This window comes from Halichoerus grypus, chromosome 14 (assembly GCF_964656455.1).
Source record: "Halichoerus grypus chromosome 14, mHalGry1.hap1.1, whole genome shotgun sequence".
NCBI classification, from domain to species: domain Eukaryota; kingdom Metazoa; phylum Chordata; class Mammalia; order Carnivora; family Phocidae; genus Halichoerus; species Halichoerus grypus.
Genome location: NC_135725.1, coordinates 87812919 through 87832582, shown reverse-complemented (window position 1 = coordinate 87832582; position 19664 = coordinate 87812919). Strand labels below are relative to the sequence as shown.

The 19664-nt window shown below is 48.0% G+C and overlaps 1 protein-coding gene and 1 pseudogene across 1 annotated transcript; both read right to left on the bottom strand.

The window, feature by feature from the left end:
* Positions 1–689: 689 nt before the first annotated feature.
* TOR1B (torsin family 1 member B) lies at positions 690–6496 on the bottom strand. The gene is made up of 5 exons (XM_036117019.2): positions 6222–6496; positions 5337–5602; positions 3754–3929; positions 3148–3275; positions 690–2815 (listed from the first exon to the last, which is right to left on the bottom strand). Exons 1-5 carry the CDS (start codon positions 6433–6435, stop codon positions 2574–2576), a joined length of 1026 nt encoding a protein of 341 aa, XP_035972912.1. The 5' UTR covers positions 6436–6496; the 3' UTR covers positions 690–2573.
* Positions 6497–10334: 3838 nt separating this feature from the next.
* On the bottom strand, positions 10335–10720 carry LOC118551311 (ubiquitin-conjugating enzyme E2 variant 1 pseudogene; annotated as a pseudogene).
* Positions 10721–19664: the final 8944 nt, after the last annotated feature.

Here is a 19664-nt window from a genome sequence, read left to right as displayed (position 1 = left end):
AGGGAACCCAGGAATCCCTGACCTCAGTTGGCAAGTTCAGTCTTGGTAGATGAGGCAATACGGGGCAGAGCGGAAATTGCACAAGGCTGGGGACAGACCTGGAAAGTCCTGTCTCGGGACTTGAGCACCTTCAATTAATGGGGGGAGTGGGTGGGACGCTGGCAAAGAGGGTTTGAACTTTCTATAAAGTAGCTGGCTTGTCCTCAGTCCTGGAAAGAGGGTTGGTGTTAACGATTCGCCAACAGAGGAGAGGCCAGGTGGAGTGCGCTCGAGTGAGGACTTCACTGTACCAGTTCTGGTTTCGGGCTGAGCCCCGCCTTGCTCGGGTGCAGAATGTCAGCAGGAAGTCCTGTTTTCCCACTGCCTTAATTTCCTTCCTATGTTAATTTTAGGAGAAAACACTTGCTAGAAAGAAGTCCAGCTCTTCCTGCATTTTCATCTGTGGAACTGTGGTGTATAAGCCATCACCTAATCCAGTGTAACTGTGTGTGTGTGTGGCGGGGGGCGGGGGGGGGGGGCCAGCCCTGAAGGTCAATACCGACTGTCTGACGCAGATGACCCGCCAGTACGTCTGGGGTGTAGTAAACCTGACACCCGAGCTGTTGAACAGCCTTTATCCCAAGCTCAAACTTTCCAGAGTTACCAAATAAACTAGAAAAAAAAAAAAAAAAAGGTTTGCAAGTGACATGTCACATGATAAAATGTAGGCTTTATTTCATATTCAATAGGTCAATTCAAGTTCTTGTCTACCTCTTACATGGGGCGAGGGAGGCTGGGCTGTGGTCAGCCGTGGCCTCTTCAGGTTACAAGTCCAAAGGTGGCCCACACGTGGTGAGTGAATTGCGTCACTGTGAACAGGGAAAATCTTGTCTCTCCCTGACCAGACACGGGGTTATGAAAGAATTGTAACTCGGCTCCAATGCGAGAACACAAAACCAAAAATTTTAAGCCTTAACTTGGCATTTTTTTTTTAAATCAAAAATCGAGAGAGAGAGAGAGAGCACAAGTAGGGGAAGCAGCAGGGAGAGGGAGAAGGAGAAGCAGGCTCCCTGCAAAGCAGGGGGAGTGCAATGCGGGACTCGATCCCAGGACCCTGGGATCATGACCTGAGCCGAAGGCAGACGCTTAACCCACTGAGCCACCCAGGCGCCCCTTAACTTAGCATTTTTAAAAGACTAAAGGTGACCCTCTGTAAGGCACTCCTATGTCGTAAGGATGTTCCTTCTACATCTTCCATATGAACACACTGCACGCTGTTCTTCTAAAGTGTCTGTGGTCGCGTCGCAGCTGTGACACACACCAATTCACACGGGCTGGAATCCGTCTTACTTCCCGGTGACCAGGGCGGTCCAGCCTAGCGCTGTCATAGAGGGTGCTCGTCATCAGAGGACACCCGGGACCAGCCGCTTCACACTGACCTTGTTTGACCTACAGCTGTGACCAGCTATTGCCATGGACTGAACAATAAAAATGCATACTGTTTTTGTTAAGATTTCTGATAAAGGGATGGGCAATTATTCCATTTTTTGGTGTCCTTCCCAGGTTTTAAAATAAGCCATGTTCTATATTTTTCTATTATCTAAGATTCACAAGTAAAAACATCATAAAAAACATACATATCCTTGAAAATTCTAGCATTTCTGTGTCCAGTACTTACACTTCTTTGGCAAAGCCAACTCTGCCAGCTGAGCACTCTGGCATGTGGCATCCATGGAGACTTGAGCATGTCCTATGGCTTTCAAATGATTCTCTGGAATAAAGTGAGAGACTGATCCATGCATAAATTATAACACATTTCACCATGGGAACCAAGAGCTCAAATTCAAAACCAACGGCCTCATTCTGATTTGACTCTCATGATGATGCGTGATTGGGGGCAAATCTAGCAGCGACTGAAGTTCAGGAGCAGAAGTGGTACAAGGCAGGCTGAGATCGATACCAACTGAGAGACGGCAAAGGAATTCCAGGACCAGCCAAAGCAACGGACAAACCGCGAGGCCGTCGGTCCTGGTCTGCTGCAGTGGCCTCAGATGGAGACCCCACACCACAGGCAGAGAGGTCACCTGGTCGAGAATGTTCCGTGTGCAGGCCACGTCTCCACCGGACACTGTCTGTGCCTGAAGGTGCCACTGATTTCAACTGAAAATTCTTGAAGCCAGTGAACACTCTCTGTGCAAAGAAACAGGTTTTCAGCAGCTGCAAACCAAATGCTCCCCAGGTTGCGGCAGGGCCCTTGAACTCCCTGAGTTAGAGCAGCAGCTCCTGAGGTGTGGGTGCTGTGGGTCTCACTCACACAGCTGTCTGCAAGGCACTTCTGTCAAGGTCAGCAAGGGGCGGGTGGTTAAAAGTTCATCTTCCGCCGCAGTTAACAGGTGGATTGCTATCAGGTCCAAAATGACAACTGCACCCAACAGATGGGTGTCTGTTCAAAACTCAACTCTTAGAAACTTCTACGTCCCGAAAGTCCACAGGTGCAAAGTGCAAACCCCAAAGAGGGCTTCAAAGTGCTTCCGGAAGGCAAGACCCTCGCTGGCTGAGCTCCCAGCGGTCTCTTACCCCACTTGAGTAAGAGGTCAGTGAAAATCCAACCGTGACTGCACAGTCTTGCAGCCCTTGTCTGAGTAGATTTTCTCGCTTTTGGGGAAAAAAGTCATTTCATCTGCCACTCTGGTGACAACGTCCTCATTGATGGCAGAGCCACGGGCCCTCATCTCTGCCCGCACACACATCTTCACGTGTCTGTACTCCAGGGGGAGGAAGGGGATAAAGTAATCGATGAGGTTTCTGTCTATCAGTCCGCTGTGCCACAGGCCACCTGCAAAGCAAGACACAGCTGGGTCTTCCCATCACTGTCCCTGTCACCTGGCCAAGCTCACTGCGCTTACAGGGCCCATTCTGATCCCAACCCACAGTATATCCTTCATGTCTCTACCCCTTGAGATTCTCTTTTTATCAAGCGTGCAACAAGCCTGATAAAAGGACTGGTCGGTTACCCCTGCTAACTGGCTTCTGTTATGGAATGCCCGAAGAGTAAGTACCTATTTCAGCGAAGCCACAGAGGCCCACAGATTCAGTGGCTTTATGGAAGGTTTAAAGGAGGGGACTCCGCTAGCAGGGTTAGGGGGCTCCTCAGCCTGGGAGACTCACTGTGTTTATTGTTGAAGACTCCGACAGAAAGCACGGGTTCGAGATCCTTCAGCTGAATGTCTTCCCTCTTTCTTCCCGCCCGCCAAAAGTCAAGGGCAATCTTAGTTATGAGGTCCCCACCAGCATTGCTGAATTTGCCAAAGAAGCAGAGTAAAAATTACAGTTAGATTCTGTGTCTAATCGAGGATCATACCTGCTCTGAGGTTTCTTCTTAACTGGGGAATATTTACTAAGTGCTCCTGGACAAGGACAAAATAAGCGTCTGCCCTCACGGAGCTTGAAATCTGCTTTTACAAAACTTGCCACACAATGCTGACTTTTGACAACCTTCGGAGGCATGGCCAGGTAACAAAATTGCCTGTTATCAGCAATATCTAATTCATTTTCTTCAGCTCTCACACTCCTTGCCATGCCAATTGGAGCAACCCCAAAGTAAAAGAAAGAAGTCAACAATCTTAACATAACATAAAAAAAAAAAGTCAACAATCGACTTTTGCTAGGCACCTTTGTCCCTGGCCAACAGAGTGCTGACGGCTGCCAGGACCTCTTTCTAGCACCGGGAGAATGAGTGGCTTGTGTGCCCCCGAGAAAACACCTCCCGCTGACCTGAGAAAGATGAAGATGGCCTTCCGGTAAGACACGCCATCGATCTGCTCGTAGTAGTCTAGAAATGGCTTGATTGCATCGATGACCCCAGGGTGCAATTTGTCCATCTCGTCAAATATGAACACAGAGCTCGCACATGCACTCACGTTACCCCGAATCCATCCTTGTAACTGGTCCTAGACCAAACATAAAAGAAAGAGGATGCAAAGGCTCAAAGGATGTGCCAAGGGGAGCAGAAGCACGGCACAGTTCCTCATGCTCTGCCAGATGATAAATCGGAGCTCTCTGGGCCTTTACAAAGAACTCTTGGAAACTGCATCCTAATCTCCATTCACTGGGTAACAGCTTTTCCATAACTTTATAAAAAGTGAAAACTGACAGGTGCTCAAATGCAAAGAAAGTTTTTTCCCTAACTCAAATGATGTGCTAAATGTGACTTTTTAAAGGTATGAGAGGAGCAAGACATGTGAATATTGATCAGTTCACTGTTAACCAGCCCATCATTTCAGTTCACCGTGGCCTGAAATCTCAAGTTAATTTTAGCAGACATACGGAGGAATAAGAAACTGGACTCAGGCTTGCACAGTGCCCCCAACCAGTGCCCGGACAATGCAGTGAACAAGGGAACTGGCATTTCATGGAAAGCATGCTTTCCTGAGAAAAAGACACCCAAGCAACAAGCCCTCCACCCCAAAACGTGAACGGCTCCAGAGGCCCCCTCATCTAATTACTGTATTTCTAGAGATTTATGAAAGAATTTGGAAAAAAACTTATTCCTTCTTTTCAGCAATTTCCCGGCTGTTTGTGTGGCAAATAGCCAGTTTCACTTCCTTGTTCAGTTCAGTTTCTGTTTCTTATTTAGGTCCCCACCTAACAGTGGACTATTAATCTTTATAAGGACAATGGCCATTGAAATGAGAACCCTACTAGACAACTTAATATAAATGTAGACAGAATATGTCAAAAGGCGGAACGGTCTTAAGATTGGGTTCTTCGAGGCTTTCATTTGAAGAAAGAAAGCAACGCCTAGGATTTGGATGTGAAGAACAAAGGAAATAAAAGCTACTGAGGGGGAAAAAAATCCTCTAGCTTACAGTGCTAACTGCTGAGTGTTAACTGCAGACGCTGTATCATAGGTGGGAGATTTTAATGAAGTCGTATCAGAACAAATCACTTAAGACTGCTCCGCTTCACCAAGGGCTGGGATGGAAACAGCGAACACACTCATTCATTGCAGAACGTGGCTATGCCTCAAACAGGGAGTTTGGAGATTTGGGCCCAAGTTTCTGATTTGCCACAAGGCCAGAGAGATTGTAAGGAGCAAGTCCCCTCGCCTCTCTTGGCTCCATCTTTTAGTGGAAATAAGGTCAGCTACCCCACTGTATGATTTTGGAATCAAATGAGAAAAAAGCTGTAGGAGAGCTCTGCAAACAGCAAAGGGTAACTGGGGACAAGTGTGCCTTAACTCAGTGGGGGCCCAGGGCTACTGCTGTGCAAAGAGAAGCAGCAGAGGCCAGAGTTAGTGAGCAGGTCACCCAGACCAGTCCGAGTGGCTGGTGGACACGGTAACAGCATTCTCTTGCCTGGTACAGTTTTATCTGCTGCTCGTGAGGGAAGTGCAGAGTCGAGACATACAGGTGGACAAAGTTACTCTTCAGGCCTTTTGAGTGAAGATTTTCAGCCACAATTTGGCTGACAAAGTTCTTGCCCGTGCCAGCCCAGCCATGTAAGGAAAGAGTCAGCGGTTTCTTGGGATTTTGGTTGTTCTTGAAGCCAGTCAGCGCCTTGAGAATCACCTCTGTGGCCAGATGCTGCCCAAACAGCTTCTCCTCTAATTCCAGCTTGAGGGCTGCAGGAGCCAGCCGGAGAACAGAGAGAAAAATACACATTAAACAGGCACCAGAAAAGCAGCACTTTCCCCAGCTGGCCAAAGCGAGAGGCGATATTAGCAAGCGGTCCAGCAGGGCATCTGCCAAACCCCAGGGCTGGCCCAGAGGCAGAACCTCGGGGTGCATTGTCACACGATGCCACTTCCAAGGATATGCACTAGACGGATGTCCTCCTTAATAGTCCAGTGTCTGATAAGGAAGCTAAACGTGTTCGTTCATCCAAGGATTAGCCCTCTCTTGACTGAGCTGCATGCTATTCCCCAGCCACCCCTGCTGGCTTGTAAGAAAACCAAGGGCCAAATGTGGGCTTTCTGGGTAGCCGTTGCACATAGAAAACTACTTAATAGGACTGACATGGTGCAAAGGGCTGGACACGCTGCCTTCAGCTTCTTCTTACTGTACTCGCAGGGAGTCCGAGGCATTTAAGAAGGAGCTTGAGCAGAGAGCCCCACGATCTGGAGCATGGGTCTCAGAGGGCACGGCTTCCAGGGCTGGAGTCCGGACCGAGGCCCCGTCCGTGCTCCCTCCCGCCCCAGCTCAGGGTGAGCGCCGCGCCCCTCGCGGGCCCACCCGCCCTACCCGACGCGTTGAGCCGCTGCTCCTCGCGGCAGCACTCGGCGAAGCGGCAGTACAGATCCGTGTAGGACAGGTAGCCGGTGAGCGCCGACGCGGCCCCGATGGCGATGGCCACGCTGATGGGCTCGAACGCCGCCACCGCGTGGACCGCCAGCAGCAGCCCCAGCGCCGCCCCACGTCCTAGGCGACCACGTCGTAGGCGACCAGCCCGCCACATCGCCCCACTCGCAGCCCGCCAACCTCCGCGTCGTATGGCCCGCCCACCGGGAGCTGAACCGGACTTCCGGTTGCGTCACTTCCGCCCCGCAGGCCCACCCACTCCTCGGAACGGCCATATTGGCGGAGGCGGGGCTCTGTGTCGCCATCTTTGTGCGTGGCGCGAGAGCTGTCCAGTGCCTCGGCTTTCACGAGCCCCACGCCTGCTTCTTACTGTTCTGTGTCCTAGACCTTTTCCGAACCCCCACACTTGGCTTTGTCATCCGTTCCCCTGGAGCTGTAGTGAGCCTCTCCCATGTCTGCCCACCTGCCTGCCTTCCTGAGACAGCTGCTCTGCGCTCTGGGGGCCCCGGCCAACCGAACACTGGGGAGGCACGGAGACTGCCGTGCCCTGGCGCACAGTCAACCCCGAAGCCCGTTGCGTCCTTCCGCATGCTGCAAGGCCGGCCACTTGTCTGGTGCTGGGAAGACAGCAGTGAAGGAGCGGGAGTGGCCCTGGCCGTCCCGAGCCTCCAGGCTCTGGGAAAGGCAGGCGGTGGGCAAGGGTCCCACACTGAGCGGCGGGAGAGGCCCAGGGGCCGTGGAGCAGGGAAGGCTTCCGTCTAAACTGAGAATTCAAAGAGTTACTCAAGCAACAAGTGAGGAGTGGAACGTTTACACAGAGAACAGAAAGTGCAGTTTGGGGAAGTATCTCACATACTGGAGGCTGGTGAGAATGAGGATGCAGAGCTAGGGGAGACTGGAATGGGAAGGCCTGCAAGTGCTCTAAGGAGTCTGGCCTCTATTCTGGGGGCCATAGGGAGCCACAGAAGGTTTCACACAGGGAGCGGCATGGGCAGAACAAAGATCACTCTGGCTGTTGGGTTCAGTGAGGAGAGTGGCCCAGGTAACCTTGGCCCAGCCTTTGCTGAGACCGGTTGAGTTTACCCATCAGCTAACCGTTCAACAGATATTTAATGAACACTGGCTCTGTGTCAGATTCAGTGCCGTATGCTGGGGATATAGCAGGAGCAGGGCAAACAGAGGCCCTGTCCTCACGGAGCTCTCGGTCTGGGGTGAGGGAGACAGACGGGCAGCAGATGGGTTGTGTCCAGTGTGGTCAGTGCTGTGATGCGGGATGCATGGAGGAGGCACCTTACCCAATCTGCAGGTTGGGGAAGGCTCTCCTCCATGCCTCAGTTTAGACCTGAACAATGAGTAAAATTGCTATGGCCTGAGATTCCATTGAGTATGCTAGAAGAGCAAAGTAACTATCAGCTTAAAATGTTGGTACAATAGACAGGAAATCGGGTGTTTTGTAACCATTTAAGCTTATGATGAAAATTTTCCATGTCGATCTAAAAATGCGCAGAGGGGCTGTATGAGCAAAAACACGTGAAGACCCCTCCCGGAAATCATACCCTGCTTAGTAGGCATTGACTCTTCATCCTCCATGTTAACTCTGCATTTAGTGTAAGCAGTTGGTGCCTCCCCCCTTCTAGGAAAGGACTTATGTATGGATCCGGAGCTTGGTTCTCTAGCCAGATGGCCTTCTTCCTCTCCCCCATCAGCCTCTTTGTTGCCACATCTTCCCTGTCTCCCCACTCTACAGTACTGACCTGCCCTGAGGTTCTCTTCTAGACCCTTTCTCTCTCTCTCCTCTCTCCCTGGGTGAGAGGCCCCAACTTTCTCCCTCAAGACCCTGCATCTGGCTGCACACTGGACATCTCCATTTGGCTATTCTCCAGACATCTCAGGCACCCATACAGTCAAACAGAAGCCTTGATTGTTTACTGCAAACATGTCTCTCACCCATGGTCCTTATCTCAGGAAGTGGACCCATCTTCCACCAGTTGCTTAGACCCAAAGCTAGTGGTTGTCCTGGATTCTTTTCTCCCCCAGCCTCCACTTCCAATCCATCAGCAGGTTGCTGACCCCATGTCTAAAACCTCTCCAGGGCGCCTGGGTGGCTCAGTCGTTAAGCGTCTGCCTTCGGCTCAGGTCATGATCCCGGGGTCCTGGGATCGAGGCCCGCATCGGGCTCCCTGCTCTGCGGGAAGCCTGCTTCTCCCTCTCCCACTCCCCCGGCTTGTGTTCCCTCTCTCGCTCTCTCTCTCAAATAAATAAATTTTAAAAATAAAAAAATAAAAAAATAAAATAAAACCTCTCCAAAGCTCTTCAGTCACCATTTCCATCTCCTTGGGCTGTCCCTAGTCCAAGCCTCCATCATGGATGGCCACAGTAGCCCCATAGGGGGTCCCCTGCTTCTGCACTCATCCTCCCTGATCCATACTCCCCATGAGAGAGACAGGTGGTGTTTTCACAACAGATGGGATCATGTCACTCCTGCGTTCAACCTGTCAATGGCTTCCAAAAACCCTTAAGAAAAAATCCACCCTTTTTATTCTGACCGCAAAGCCCTACATGATGTGCCCCTGCCTTCCTCTCAGACCTTCACATCCCACATACTCCCTTGTTCTCAAACCCACAGCTCCGTCTCTCTCCTGAGCATCCTGTTCTCTCTGCCTGGACTCTTGCTTCAGAGTCCCACCTGGCAAAGAACTTTCAGGCCTCAGCTTGAAGCCCACCTGCCCTATCTAAAGTAACTCCACTTCCACCCCCCATGGCCCACTGTCCCTATCACCCTGTTTGTGTCCTTGTCTATTGTCCGTCTCTTGCACTGGACTGAGAGCTTCAGGAGGGAACTTATCTGTTGTGTCCTGTTTCTCTAATTCTCAGAACTGTGCCACATACACAGTAGATGCTCAATAAATATGATTAACGTTCAAGGATAGCATACTCTCCAATAAGGCAAACTCTGATCTGAGGGCCAGAGATGCCACTATGGACTAAATATTCTCATCCCCCAAAATTCATATTCTGAATGTGATGGTATTCAGAGGAGGGGCCTTTGGGAAGTGGCTGGGTCAGGAGGATGGAGCCCTTAACATTAAGATGTTAATAACTGGGGAAACTGGGTGAGGGCTATATGGAAACTCTCTGTACCATCTGCAGATTTTCTGTAAATCTAAAATAAAAGGTTTCTTTTGTTAAAAAAAAAAAAAGTAATTTTGTCTGTGCTACTGTCTGATCATCAGTGATGTTGTAAAAATCCTAATCACACAAGCTTTAATTCTTCTAAACTGAAGTTGGTTTGTGAGAGTGTGTAAATTGCACTTGATGGGCAGAAATGCTCGAAAGACTGAATGTAACGTATGTGCAATGGATAAATTGTCTATTTTATATCTGTGAAAAGGAGGGAGGATCCCAGGGGCGGGGTGTGAGTGGCAGGAGCTCTGAGCCCTTGATGCTCTGGCATTGTCCTCGTAGAGAGAGAATCTGATTGGCCCAACCTGGGTCAGGTATCTCGACCTTGGATCAACTAACTATGGGCAGGGGTGTTGTTGTGCCAAAGTAGCCCCCAGTTTGTACTATTCTACACATTTCTGTGGCATTTTGTTCCCCTAAAAGTGTGACTAGTTCCTGACTTGCCATTTGGTCATTTATTGTGAAGTTGGCTACTGGAATCCATGGAGGGTGGGAAGATGGCCGTAAGAGTAGAGGACCTCCAAGCCCCCTCACAAAGAGCTCTCTGGGGGACCAAGACACACTGGAGCCCCAGGAGTGAACATAGCCGAGCCCAACAGTTGCCCCCCAACTACATAATCATTCTGACACTGCTTTGTGCTCCACTCCTGCTCTTTTAAGAAAGTTTTAAAATTTTTAATAAAACAACTTATATATTTCAAATGGACAAAAATCACTATCATTTACAGTATCTTAGGATACATTGCCTTAGAATGGGAACTTCCAGTACTCTGAGGTCTGCAATATAGATCTAGAAACCTGGATTCTATAGAAAATGAAGACTGTTTAAGTCAGATCAGGGGGAAGGTAGTGACAGCCAATGGTTCTTTTTTATTAATTGCTGTAATACTGTCCTTCGGTGGCTGAGGGAGTTTCATATTTTCTTTAGATGCCATTAGGCACCAAAACGCTCGTAGGACAGCTTTGATGCTATGCTAATTCTGCCATTTTGCTGGCACTGATGTGGCCTTGGGTGACCACTTCATTAGAACTACTACTCCATTCATATTAATTTTTGCTACAAATCTTACAAAGGGGAGTGATTCTGGACATTTAGATCCACATTCTATCTTAAGGCTGTCTGTTCGGGTTTCATAAATTGTCCAAGCCTGCGCTGGCTGCCATCTTCTGTTACTGTCACTGGAAGCCTGGTGCCTTCTTCACCCTCCACCCATCCCCTGGCCCTCATGCTGTACCATTCCCTTTACTCTTTCTATCATCGCTCTGTTGGAGCCATTGCTTTCAATGTTTAAATTGTTGACCAAAAACATTCAAACCCACCAGCTTGACTCCTCAAGGCTGTCATAAGTTGAAAGAGCGACCAGAAAAGTCTTGAAAGGGAGACCTGCAGGAGACAGGTCTCGGCTTTCTGGTTTCCCTGCTGGCTGAGATTTTCAGGACCAGAGACAGGGCCCCCCCCCCCCCCCCCCCGACCTACACCTGTTTCCCGGGGAGCTTTGGATTTGACTGTCAGGAGAGGTGACCCCACCTGATAGACTGGGAACCTACCCGACGCTGGAGAGACCTGGGGAGGGAAACACTAGAGGGTGCTAGTGAGCTGCTGGTCTGAGGATTCGGAGAGGTCCACTCAAATCCTGACTCTATCACCACCTCTTCGAGGTTCAGAAGGTCACAAAAAATAATGACAACAAAAAAAGTTCAAAAAGCCTAGATTATTTAAAATGCCGATTGTTTACATTAAGGCCTCTTCTCACCCAAGTCTTATCAGTGTCTATATTATACAGAGGGGTTCTCCTGGGGGTGCACCGTGGTTGGTGTTTTCCTTCTCTTGTTTGTTACTTTGCATACAATGATACCCAGTTTGTTTCTAGGAAATCTTACAGCTATAGAATATTACATATGCTTTTAAACAGCTTTGTTGAGCTAAAGTTGACATGCAACAAACTGCACATCTTTAAAGTGTACAGTTTGATATGTTTTAACATCTGTATACAACCACGAAACCATCACCATGGGGACCATCATCCCCAGAAGATTCCTCTTGTCATTGAAAACCCAGCCACACCACTGCAGGCCGTGTGTCCTTGGCAATCACTTATTTCCACTTGAGTCTCAGATGTTCACTCATGAATTCTCGGCAGAATATGTTTAACTGAAAGCTGGCTTCTTCTCCCCCTGGGACCCAGCCACTCCCTTTGACCTCCTGATAGGTGTGGGCTCAAGGGCTGCCAACCCACTTGATAAACAGAACACAGTGGGCAAAGGAAATCCGCTGCCCAGATGGATCACAAACCCAATGCGGGAGAAGATGGTTAATGGATGGCTCCATAGCGACTGTGGGTTTCAAGCTAAAAAAAACACCCGTGCTGGGTTAAGCAGCAAAAGGAAGTGGATCATCAGGCCAGGGGAGACTGACAGTACCTTACCTAAAGTGCAGAGGTTCTGGGGGCCAAGGGAAGGACTTGAGTCAGGCCCAGAGTGCCCGCCTCTCCCCCTCCTTCTCTTTCATCACCTTCCCTCTGTGGATCTGCTCCATTCTCTGCACAGCACCTGGCTTTGTGTGTGCTGCTCCAGACACCCAGAGACCACACACTCACGGTCTTCTTCTCCCCCCTCCACTCTTGACCCCAATTCCAAACTCCAGGGAAGAGATTTGATTGGCCCAGCCTGGGTTATGTGCCCCCTGATCCAGCCAGCTGTGGCCTGGGGTAGGGGCAGCATCCCCTGGTATGGACCATGCGAATGAGGAAAGGACTGCTCCCAAAAAGGGATCCACTTATAGTGTGGATCTCCCAGTGTCCTCCAACCTGGCCCCCATATTTGCCCCACCATTCTCACTCTGCCCAACAGCCCTGCTCAGCCCCGTTCCAGACCTAGGTCCTTTCATTCATTCACTCAACCAGAGAATTCTTTCTTACTCAGCATTTTGTTCTACTCAGACCTTCAACAGATTGGATGAGGCCCACCCACATGGGGGAGGGCAATCTGCTTTACTCAGTTTACCATTCAAATGTTAATCTCACCCAGAAACTCCCTCACAGACCCACCCAGAAACAATGTTTAACCAAATATATGGGCATCTCATGACCTAATCCAGCTAACACATAAAATTAACATCATACCCTTCAAAAGAGACGAAGTTTGACCCTTCTCTTTGTACCCTTCAGGCTTGTGACTGCTTTGCACGTGGTGGAGAAGGGGGGTGTCTTGTCAAGAATAGCAAAGGGGCTCAGATTTCACCCTGCTTGCAAATTCACATGCCGGCCTTCCAGTTTCACAGAGGCTGTCAAAGACATGAGCTTCCTAGGTCAGAGATGGGGACTTTATCACTCATGGCACAGATGTCAATAAATATTTGTGAAATGAATGAATGGTTGGATGCTCTGCAGTCCTAAGCTACATACCCAGGAAATGGCAGTCAACCAGATCTTTGGGGGGAGCAAAAGCCCCCCAAAGTCAGTTAAAGAGATAAGGTAGAAGACAAGACCAATTTGGCAAATACCTGGCAAAGTTAAGGTGTGTGTGCCCTGTGACCCAGAAATTCCACTCTTCAAGCCTTTATCACATTATGGCACATGAAGAAAATGAACATATGAGTACATCCCACTGGGGTCAGTGGAGGGGCTGCTGGATGAGGTGACTGGGCTCAGGGCTCTGGCTGCCCTGGCCTCTTCCTAGCTGCCCACCTGCAGCCCATTCATAGCATGGAGGGTATAAAGCCCAGCCCTAGAGGGATTCATACATGTGCATAGGAGATGCATTTGAGGATGTTTGTTGAGGCTCTGTTTGTAATATTAAAAATTGGAATCAAGCCTAATTTCCCATCATGAGGGGAGTGGATAAGCAAAGCATTGTCTAGTCCTATAGTGGAATATTCTGTGGCAGATAAAAATGGATGAACTGAAACTATGTGTATGAATGTCTGTAAATCTCAGGAACCAGAGTTGAGTGGAAATAATGAAAGGATATGGCACAGCACACCATTTATTTATCTATTAAAAATGCGCATGTGCTCCAACTTCAAGCTCTATTACAAAGATGTAATAATCAAAACAGTATGGTACTGGCACAAAAATAGACACATAGATCAAGAAAACAGAACAGAAAACCACAATTATATGGTCAATTAATCTTCGACAAAGGAGGAAAGAAGATGGAATGGGAAAAAGACAGTCTCTTCACAAATGGCATTGGGAAAACTGGACAGCTACATGCAAGAGAATGAGACTGGACCAGTTTCTTACACCACATACAAAAATAAACCCAAAATGGATTAAGGACCTACCTGTGAGCCCTGAAACCATAAATCCTAGAAGAGAGCACAGGCAGCAATTTCTCTGACATCGGCTATAGCAACATTTTTCTAGATATGTCTCCTGAGGAAGGGAAATAAGAACAAAAATAAACTATTGGGACCACATCAAAATAAAGCGTCTGCACAGCAAAGGAAACAGTTGATAAAACTAAAAGGCAACCTACGGAATGGGAGAAGATATTTGCAAATGACATATCGGATAAAGGTTAGTGTCCAAAATATATAAAGAACTGATACAACTCAACACCCAAACCCCAAATAATCTGATTTAAAAATGGATGGAAGACATGAACAGACATTTCTCCAAAGAAGACATCCAGATGGCCAACAGACACACAAAAAGATGCTCAACATCACTCCTCACCAGGGAAATGCAAACAAACAAACAAACAAAAAACAGCGAGATACCACCTCACACCTGTCAGAATGGCTAAAATCAACAACACAAGAAATGATAAGTGTTGACGAAGATGTGGAGAAAAAGGAACCCTCATGCTCTGCTGGTGGGAATGCAAACTGGTGTAGCCACTGTGGAAAACAGTATGGAGGCTTCTCAAAGAGTTAAAAATAGAACTATCCCTACAATCTAGTAATCACACTACTGGGTGTTTACCCCCAAAATATAAAAACACTAATTCAAAGGGCTACAGGCACGCCTATGTGTGTCGCAGCATTACTTACAATAGCCAAATTATGGAAGCAGCCCAAGTGTCCATCTATTGATGAATGCATAAGGAAGATGTGATACACACACACTGGAGTATTATCCAGCCATAAAAAAGAATGAAATCTTGCCATTTGCAACAACGTGGATGGATCTAGAGAGTATTATGCTAAGCGAAATAAGTTAGAGAAAGACAAATACCATATGATTTCACTCATATGTGGAATTTAAGAAACAAAATGAACAAGCGAAGGGAAAAATAAGAGAGGGACAAACCAAGAAACGACTCTTAACTATAGAGAACAAACTGCTGGTCACCAGAGGAGAAGTGGGTGGGGGGATGGGCGAAACAGGTGATGGGGATTAAAGAGAACACGATGAACACAGAGTAATGTATAGAATTGTTGAGTCACTATATTATACACCTGAAATTAATATAATGCTGTATGTTAACTAACTGGAATTAAAAATTGTAATAAAAATGCGCATGTGCTACACGTCGTTTATGGATACATACACGTTTAAAGTAAAAACGAAACATGACAAGGAATTGATAAACCCCAATTTCGGCATGGAGATGCCTTTTGCAGAGGAAGGTCAAAGGGAGGGGGCTTGGAGCTTTCCTTATACAGAGAGCAGAAGGAACTACTGTAGCAAAATGTTATTTCCTTCAATGAAATCGTTTATACTTAAATACTAGAGTTAGGGTGGCCTCCAGAGAGGTAGCTTGAACACATCTGGAGAATCTAGTAACCTGAAGAATGTTGTATTTTTGTCCAAGAGAGAAGGGCCAGAAGGCGTTCATTTCCCCAAATCTTGCCTCTCACCTGGAGGCTCGGCAGAGAGGCTGGTGTAGTTCCCAACTCTAACCACTAGATGGTGCCAGCAACCTGAACGAAGGAAGAAGCGATTTTTTTTTGCAAGACGGAGAAGCAGAGGAGAGAATGTATCTGAGAGCAGGAGAGGCAGGTAGAGGTAGAAAAGAGCGCCCAGGTAACAGAAGGACCCCTAGCTGACGCAGCAATACCACTCACAGGTATTGATGAAGTGTCTATTTCTTAATACTTGAAATTATCCAAGACGCGGTTCTTCGGCATTAACAAGGGGTCGAGCTCCCACCCCCACGTCTGACTGATATCATTTCACTCCTGTCCACTGAATGACCCAGAGGTGTATGTACCCTCTGGAAGGGGGAATGATCCGTTTTTAGTCTCAAGTGTCTGGACTTCAGCATAAAGGCCCTAAGTTCACATCCTGGCCCTGCTTCTGACCAGCTGTGTGACCTTGGGTTAATGTCTTAACCTCTCTGGGCCTCAGTTTTCTGATCTGCCAACTGGGGATAATAATAGTACCTACTCTGGACTGTTACAAGGGTTAAATGAGATTACACACATGGCGCCCCTGGCACATAGTAGGCCTTTGCCAAACGGAAGAAACATTAGGTGCTAATGCCCACACCACTCTAAAGTAAGTATTTCCAGGGAGTGAGCATGAGGTGTCAAGCCAGCAACACAGTGAACAAAGTTTAATGCTCTCCTGAGGGATCAAGATATTCCCAAGCACCCAGCCATGGGGAAAGAGAGTAGTTAGATATGTGATGAATGTGTAAAAGATGCAGCTGGAGACCCCAAGGGTGGGGGGATGACACCATTCTTTCCTTCTTTTACTCCTTAGACAAGTATTAGGAGGCCAGCTTCCTTTGTAGGCCGTGAGACACCGTGGTGAGTAAGACACACTGCCCCACCCCCACCCCAGGGACGCACAACCCAGTTGGGACAGAACAAACCTGTGAGGGTTTGGGGGCAAAGGGTGTGAGGTCAGGGATAAGATCATGAGTCCGAATCATGAGGCCCCGTGTGTCCACCAGAGGTGGGCAGGCTGTCAAAAATAAGTCTCTTTGAAACAAAACAAAACACTATTTGTCAATATGTTCTAGCCCAGTGACATTTTAAAATAACATTATGGAGCATATTTGCATATCATGTAGCTCACCCTTTTCATGTGTGCAATTCAGTGATTTTTAATAAATTCACCAGGTTATGCAACCATCACCATTAATCAGCTTTAAACCAGTTCATCTCCCCAGTATGCTCCCTCCTGGATATTTACTGTTATTTCCTGTCCCCGCCCCAGGCAACCACATCTACTTTCTGTCTCTATGGCTTTGCCTTTTCTGGATATTTCACGTAAATAGGTCAATAACATATGGTCTCTTGTGTCCAGCTTCTTTTCCTGAGCACCATATTTTCAAGGTCATTCATGTCATAGCATGTATCTGTAGACTACTCCTCTTTATTGCTGACTAGTATTCCATTATAAGGACATTTAGGTTGTGTCCCATTTCTGTCTGATCTACCAAATTTTAACCTAGGGCCAGGGGGTGGACTTCACACATTCTGTCAGCTTCTTGACATGACATGCACAATGAGTGTGTGTGATTTTTATGGGAGAAGTTCTGTAATTTCCACAGACTCTCCAAGGGTACTATGACCATCCTCCCATATACAGAAACACGACTCTGGACTAAGTGAAGTTGGTTCAGTCTAAATTAGGTGGAGTTATTTATCGTTCTGGTCAAAAAATGTGGGCCTTTGGGTGGGGACATTGCTCAGAGCATCTCCTGGTGGAAGCTGGAGGACAGTGGCCAGCAATGACCAAACAGACATGATCCTGAACCCATGTCCAGGCTGCACCGGCCCTGCAAGGATGGGGGGTAGGTGGTTCTAGAAGTGTGCTTGTGGCAGTTCTTCCTGGGGACAGCATTAAGAAGAATGCCAAGGTTCCCAGGCTAGCCCACCACATGTGTTAACACCCAACCGTGTGCCCCAAGTGGGGGGATTCAGGGGAAAGAGAGAGAGGGGGAGAAAAGTTCCCAACCCCGTTCCTAATACAACAAGAAAGCAAGAGCCTCCTTCTTAGAAAATTGGTAGCATTTTATTTGGGGGAAAAGAATCTGAACCTACAGAAAAATGGAAAGACTACTACGAAAAACCACTATGACAAATTCATGTGTCCCTCCCATGGATCCACCCAATGTGAATGTTCTCCCATTGAGCCACCTCTCTATCCCTTTTGCTGACCCATTTGAAAGCACTTTGCAGACATCTAAATTAAACTTTAACCCTAAACCCTTCATTGTGTATTTCCTACGGTTAAGGACAATGCCTATAAAACCACAAACCACTACCCTACACAATTTAATTTCAGTATAATAATATTATCAATTACACCCCACATTCAAATTCCCCCAATTACCCCCAATACTGTCTTTTAGAGGTTTTGTTTTTTTTTTAATCCAAGATCTAATCAAGGACTACGCCTTGCATTTGGTTGTCATGGAAGCCAGATTTGGAACTGAACCAAAATTAATGAAAATTGCTAGCCTGTGTGAGAACTTGAAGGGCCCAGGTGCGGGAGGGAAGGACAGCGCAGAGGGCATCTCAGGGACCCTCAGAACAGCTTGGTGGGGGCTGCTGCCCACGTTTATAGAGGAAAGGTGGGAGGTAGTGTCCTTATCAGAGAGCTGAGCTGCCATCGCCCGGGTGTGGTAGATGAGAAAAAGCTGCAAAGCCTTGCCCCAAGTCCTCCGGCTTGAGAGTGGGGGAGCTGGGATTTGAACCCACTCTGGCTGACTCTGATCAAACCAAACGCACAATCCGGTGGCGCCGCTGGGGCAAAGCCAAGACGCAGGACCCCAGGGCGTGCGGATCCGGGGTGCGCGGTTCCAGGGCGCAAGGCTTGGGCCCTGGCTCCCTGCGCGGTTTCCTGGGGTTTGGGGGGCGGGGGGGCGTCTCTCCTCCACCTGAGACCTCACATAGGTTTTTTGAAAGAGCCTGAACAACGGAAAGAAGGGTCTAACCATGGAGGTGGGGAGCCTTAGGCTGCCACTTGTGCTTCCTTTGACATTTAAATAATAAAATCAAAAGCACCATAATGTGCGCGTATATTTTTAAATATTTTTTTTAAATCACAGAAACAGGACACGTGCCTGAAGAAAATGAGAAAATACAAACAAGCAAAAATAAGCCAAAATGTCACACCCCCACCACCCAGACATCGTAGCTGTTCGAATACTAGACTTCCAGATCTTTCACCAGGCAGGTGCTTACCCAGGTTAGGGCTTTGTTTTCCGGACTGAGACCCCACACGACAGGATCACTGGATGAGGAGGTGCTGCAGCTTTATAGGAGAATGTCCATTGTTCCCTGGAGGGGCCGACTTAATGATCCTGATGTGCTTTCATGTGGGGGACCGAGCAAAATACACTGTTTTATGACCTGCTTTAATCTGCCAGTGATTTCCATGTTTCCATTTCAGACAATTCTCATCTTACTTAAAGCAAGATTTTATTTAAGATTTCCCAGTTAAGGGCACCTGGGTGGCTCAGTTGGTTAAGTGACTGCCTTCGGCTCAGGTCATGATCCTGGAGTCCCGGATCGAGTCCCACATCGGGCTCCCTGCTCAGCGGGAAGTCTGCTTCTCCCTCTGACCCTCCCCCCTCTCATGCTCTCTCTCTCTCATTCTCTCTCTCAAATAAATAAAGTCTTTACAAAAAAAAAAAGAAAAAAGATTTCTCAGTTAACCCCACCCTGTTTTTCATAGCTGGTTTGTGCATACTGGCATTCAAGCGGGGCGTGCATGACATCTGATTGTATGTCCTCAGGGTTCTAAGCTAGTGTGCCCCCTTTTTGTGACAGTGACCTGTTGGAGAGATGGAGTCAGGTGTTCCAGGGAAAGCCCCACCCCCTAGATTTGTCCCTTGCTGCCTTTTGGTGTGATGGAATGTATTCCTCCATCCCCCATATTTCCTCTAAACGGGAAGTTAAAGCAAGGCTGGATGGTGTGAAATATGAGCCCCTGATTAAAATCTCCCACAATCTGGGAGTGCCAGGGTGGTGCAGTCGGTTGAGTTGGTTTCGGCTTGGGTTTTAAACTCCGGGCCACGGTATCGAGCCCCAAGTAGGGCTCTGCACCCAGCGAGGAGTCTGCTTAGGGCTCTCTCTCCCTCTCCCTCTGCCCCTCCCCACATGCTCATGTGCTCTTTCTCTCTCAAATAGATAAATAAATCCTTAAAAACTATATAAATAAATAAAATCTCCCACGATACAGAAGTGTGTAATTAAGGAGAGATGGTCAGTCCCCCACCCTTCTGGTCCTTCTCCCCAGAGATGCCCAGTTACTGGCTGGCTGTCCCTACTTCCAGACCTTTTTCTCTGCTTCTACA

Excerpts from the sequence above, each read along its gene's own strand:
- TOR1B (XM_036117019.2), bottom strand. The coding sequence starts at position 6,435 with ATGTGGCGGGCTGGTCGCCTACGACGTGGTCGCCTAGGACGTGGGGCG. Across the intron at positions 3,276-3,753 it reads GCCATCTTCATCTTTCTCAG|CAATGCTGGTGGGGACCTCA; the intron begins GTCAGCGGGAGG and ends TGGCAAATTCAG. Across the intron at positions 2,816-3,147 it reads AGTCTTCAACAATAAACACA|GTGGCCTGTGGCACAGCGGA; the intron begins GTGAGTCTCCCA and ends CTTGCTTTGCAG.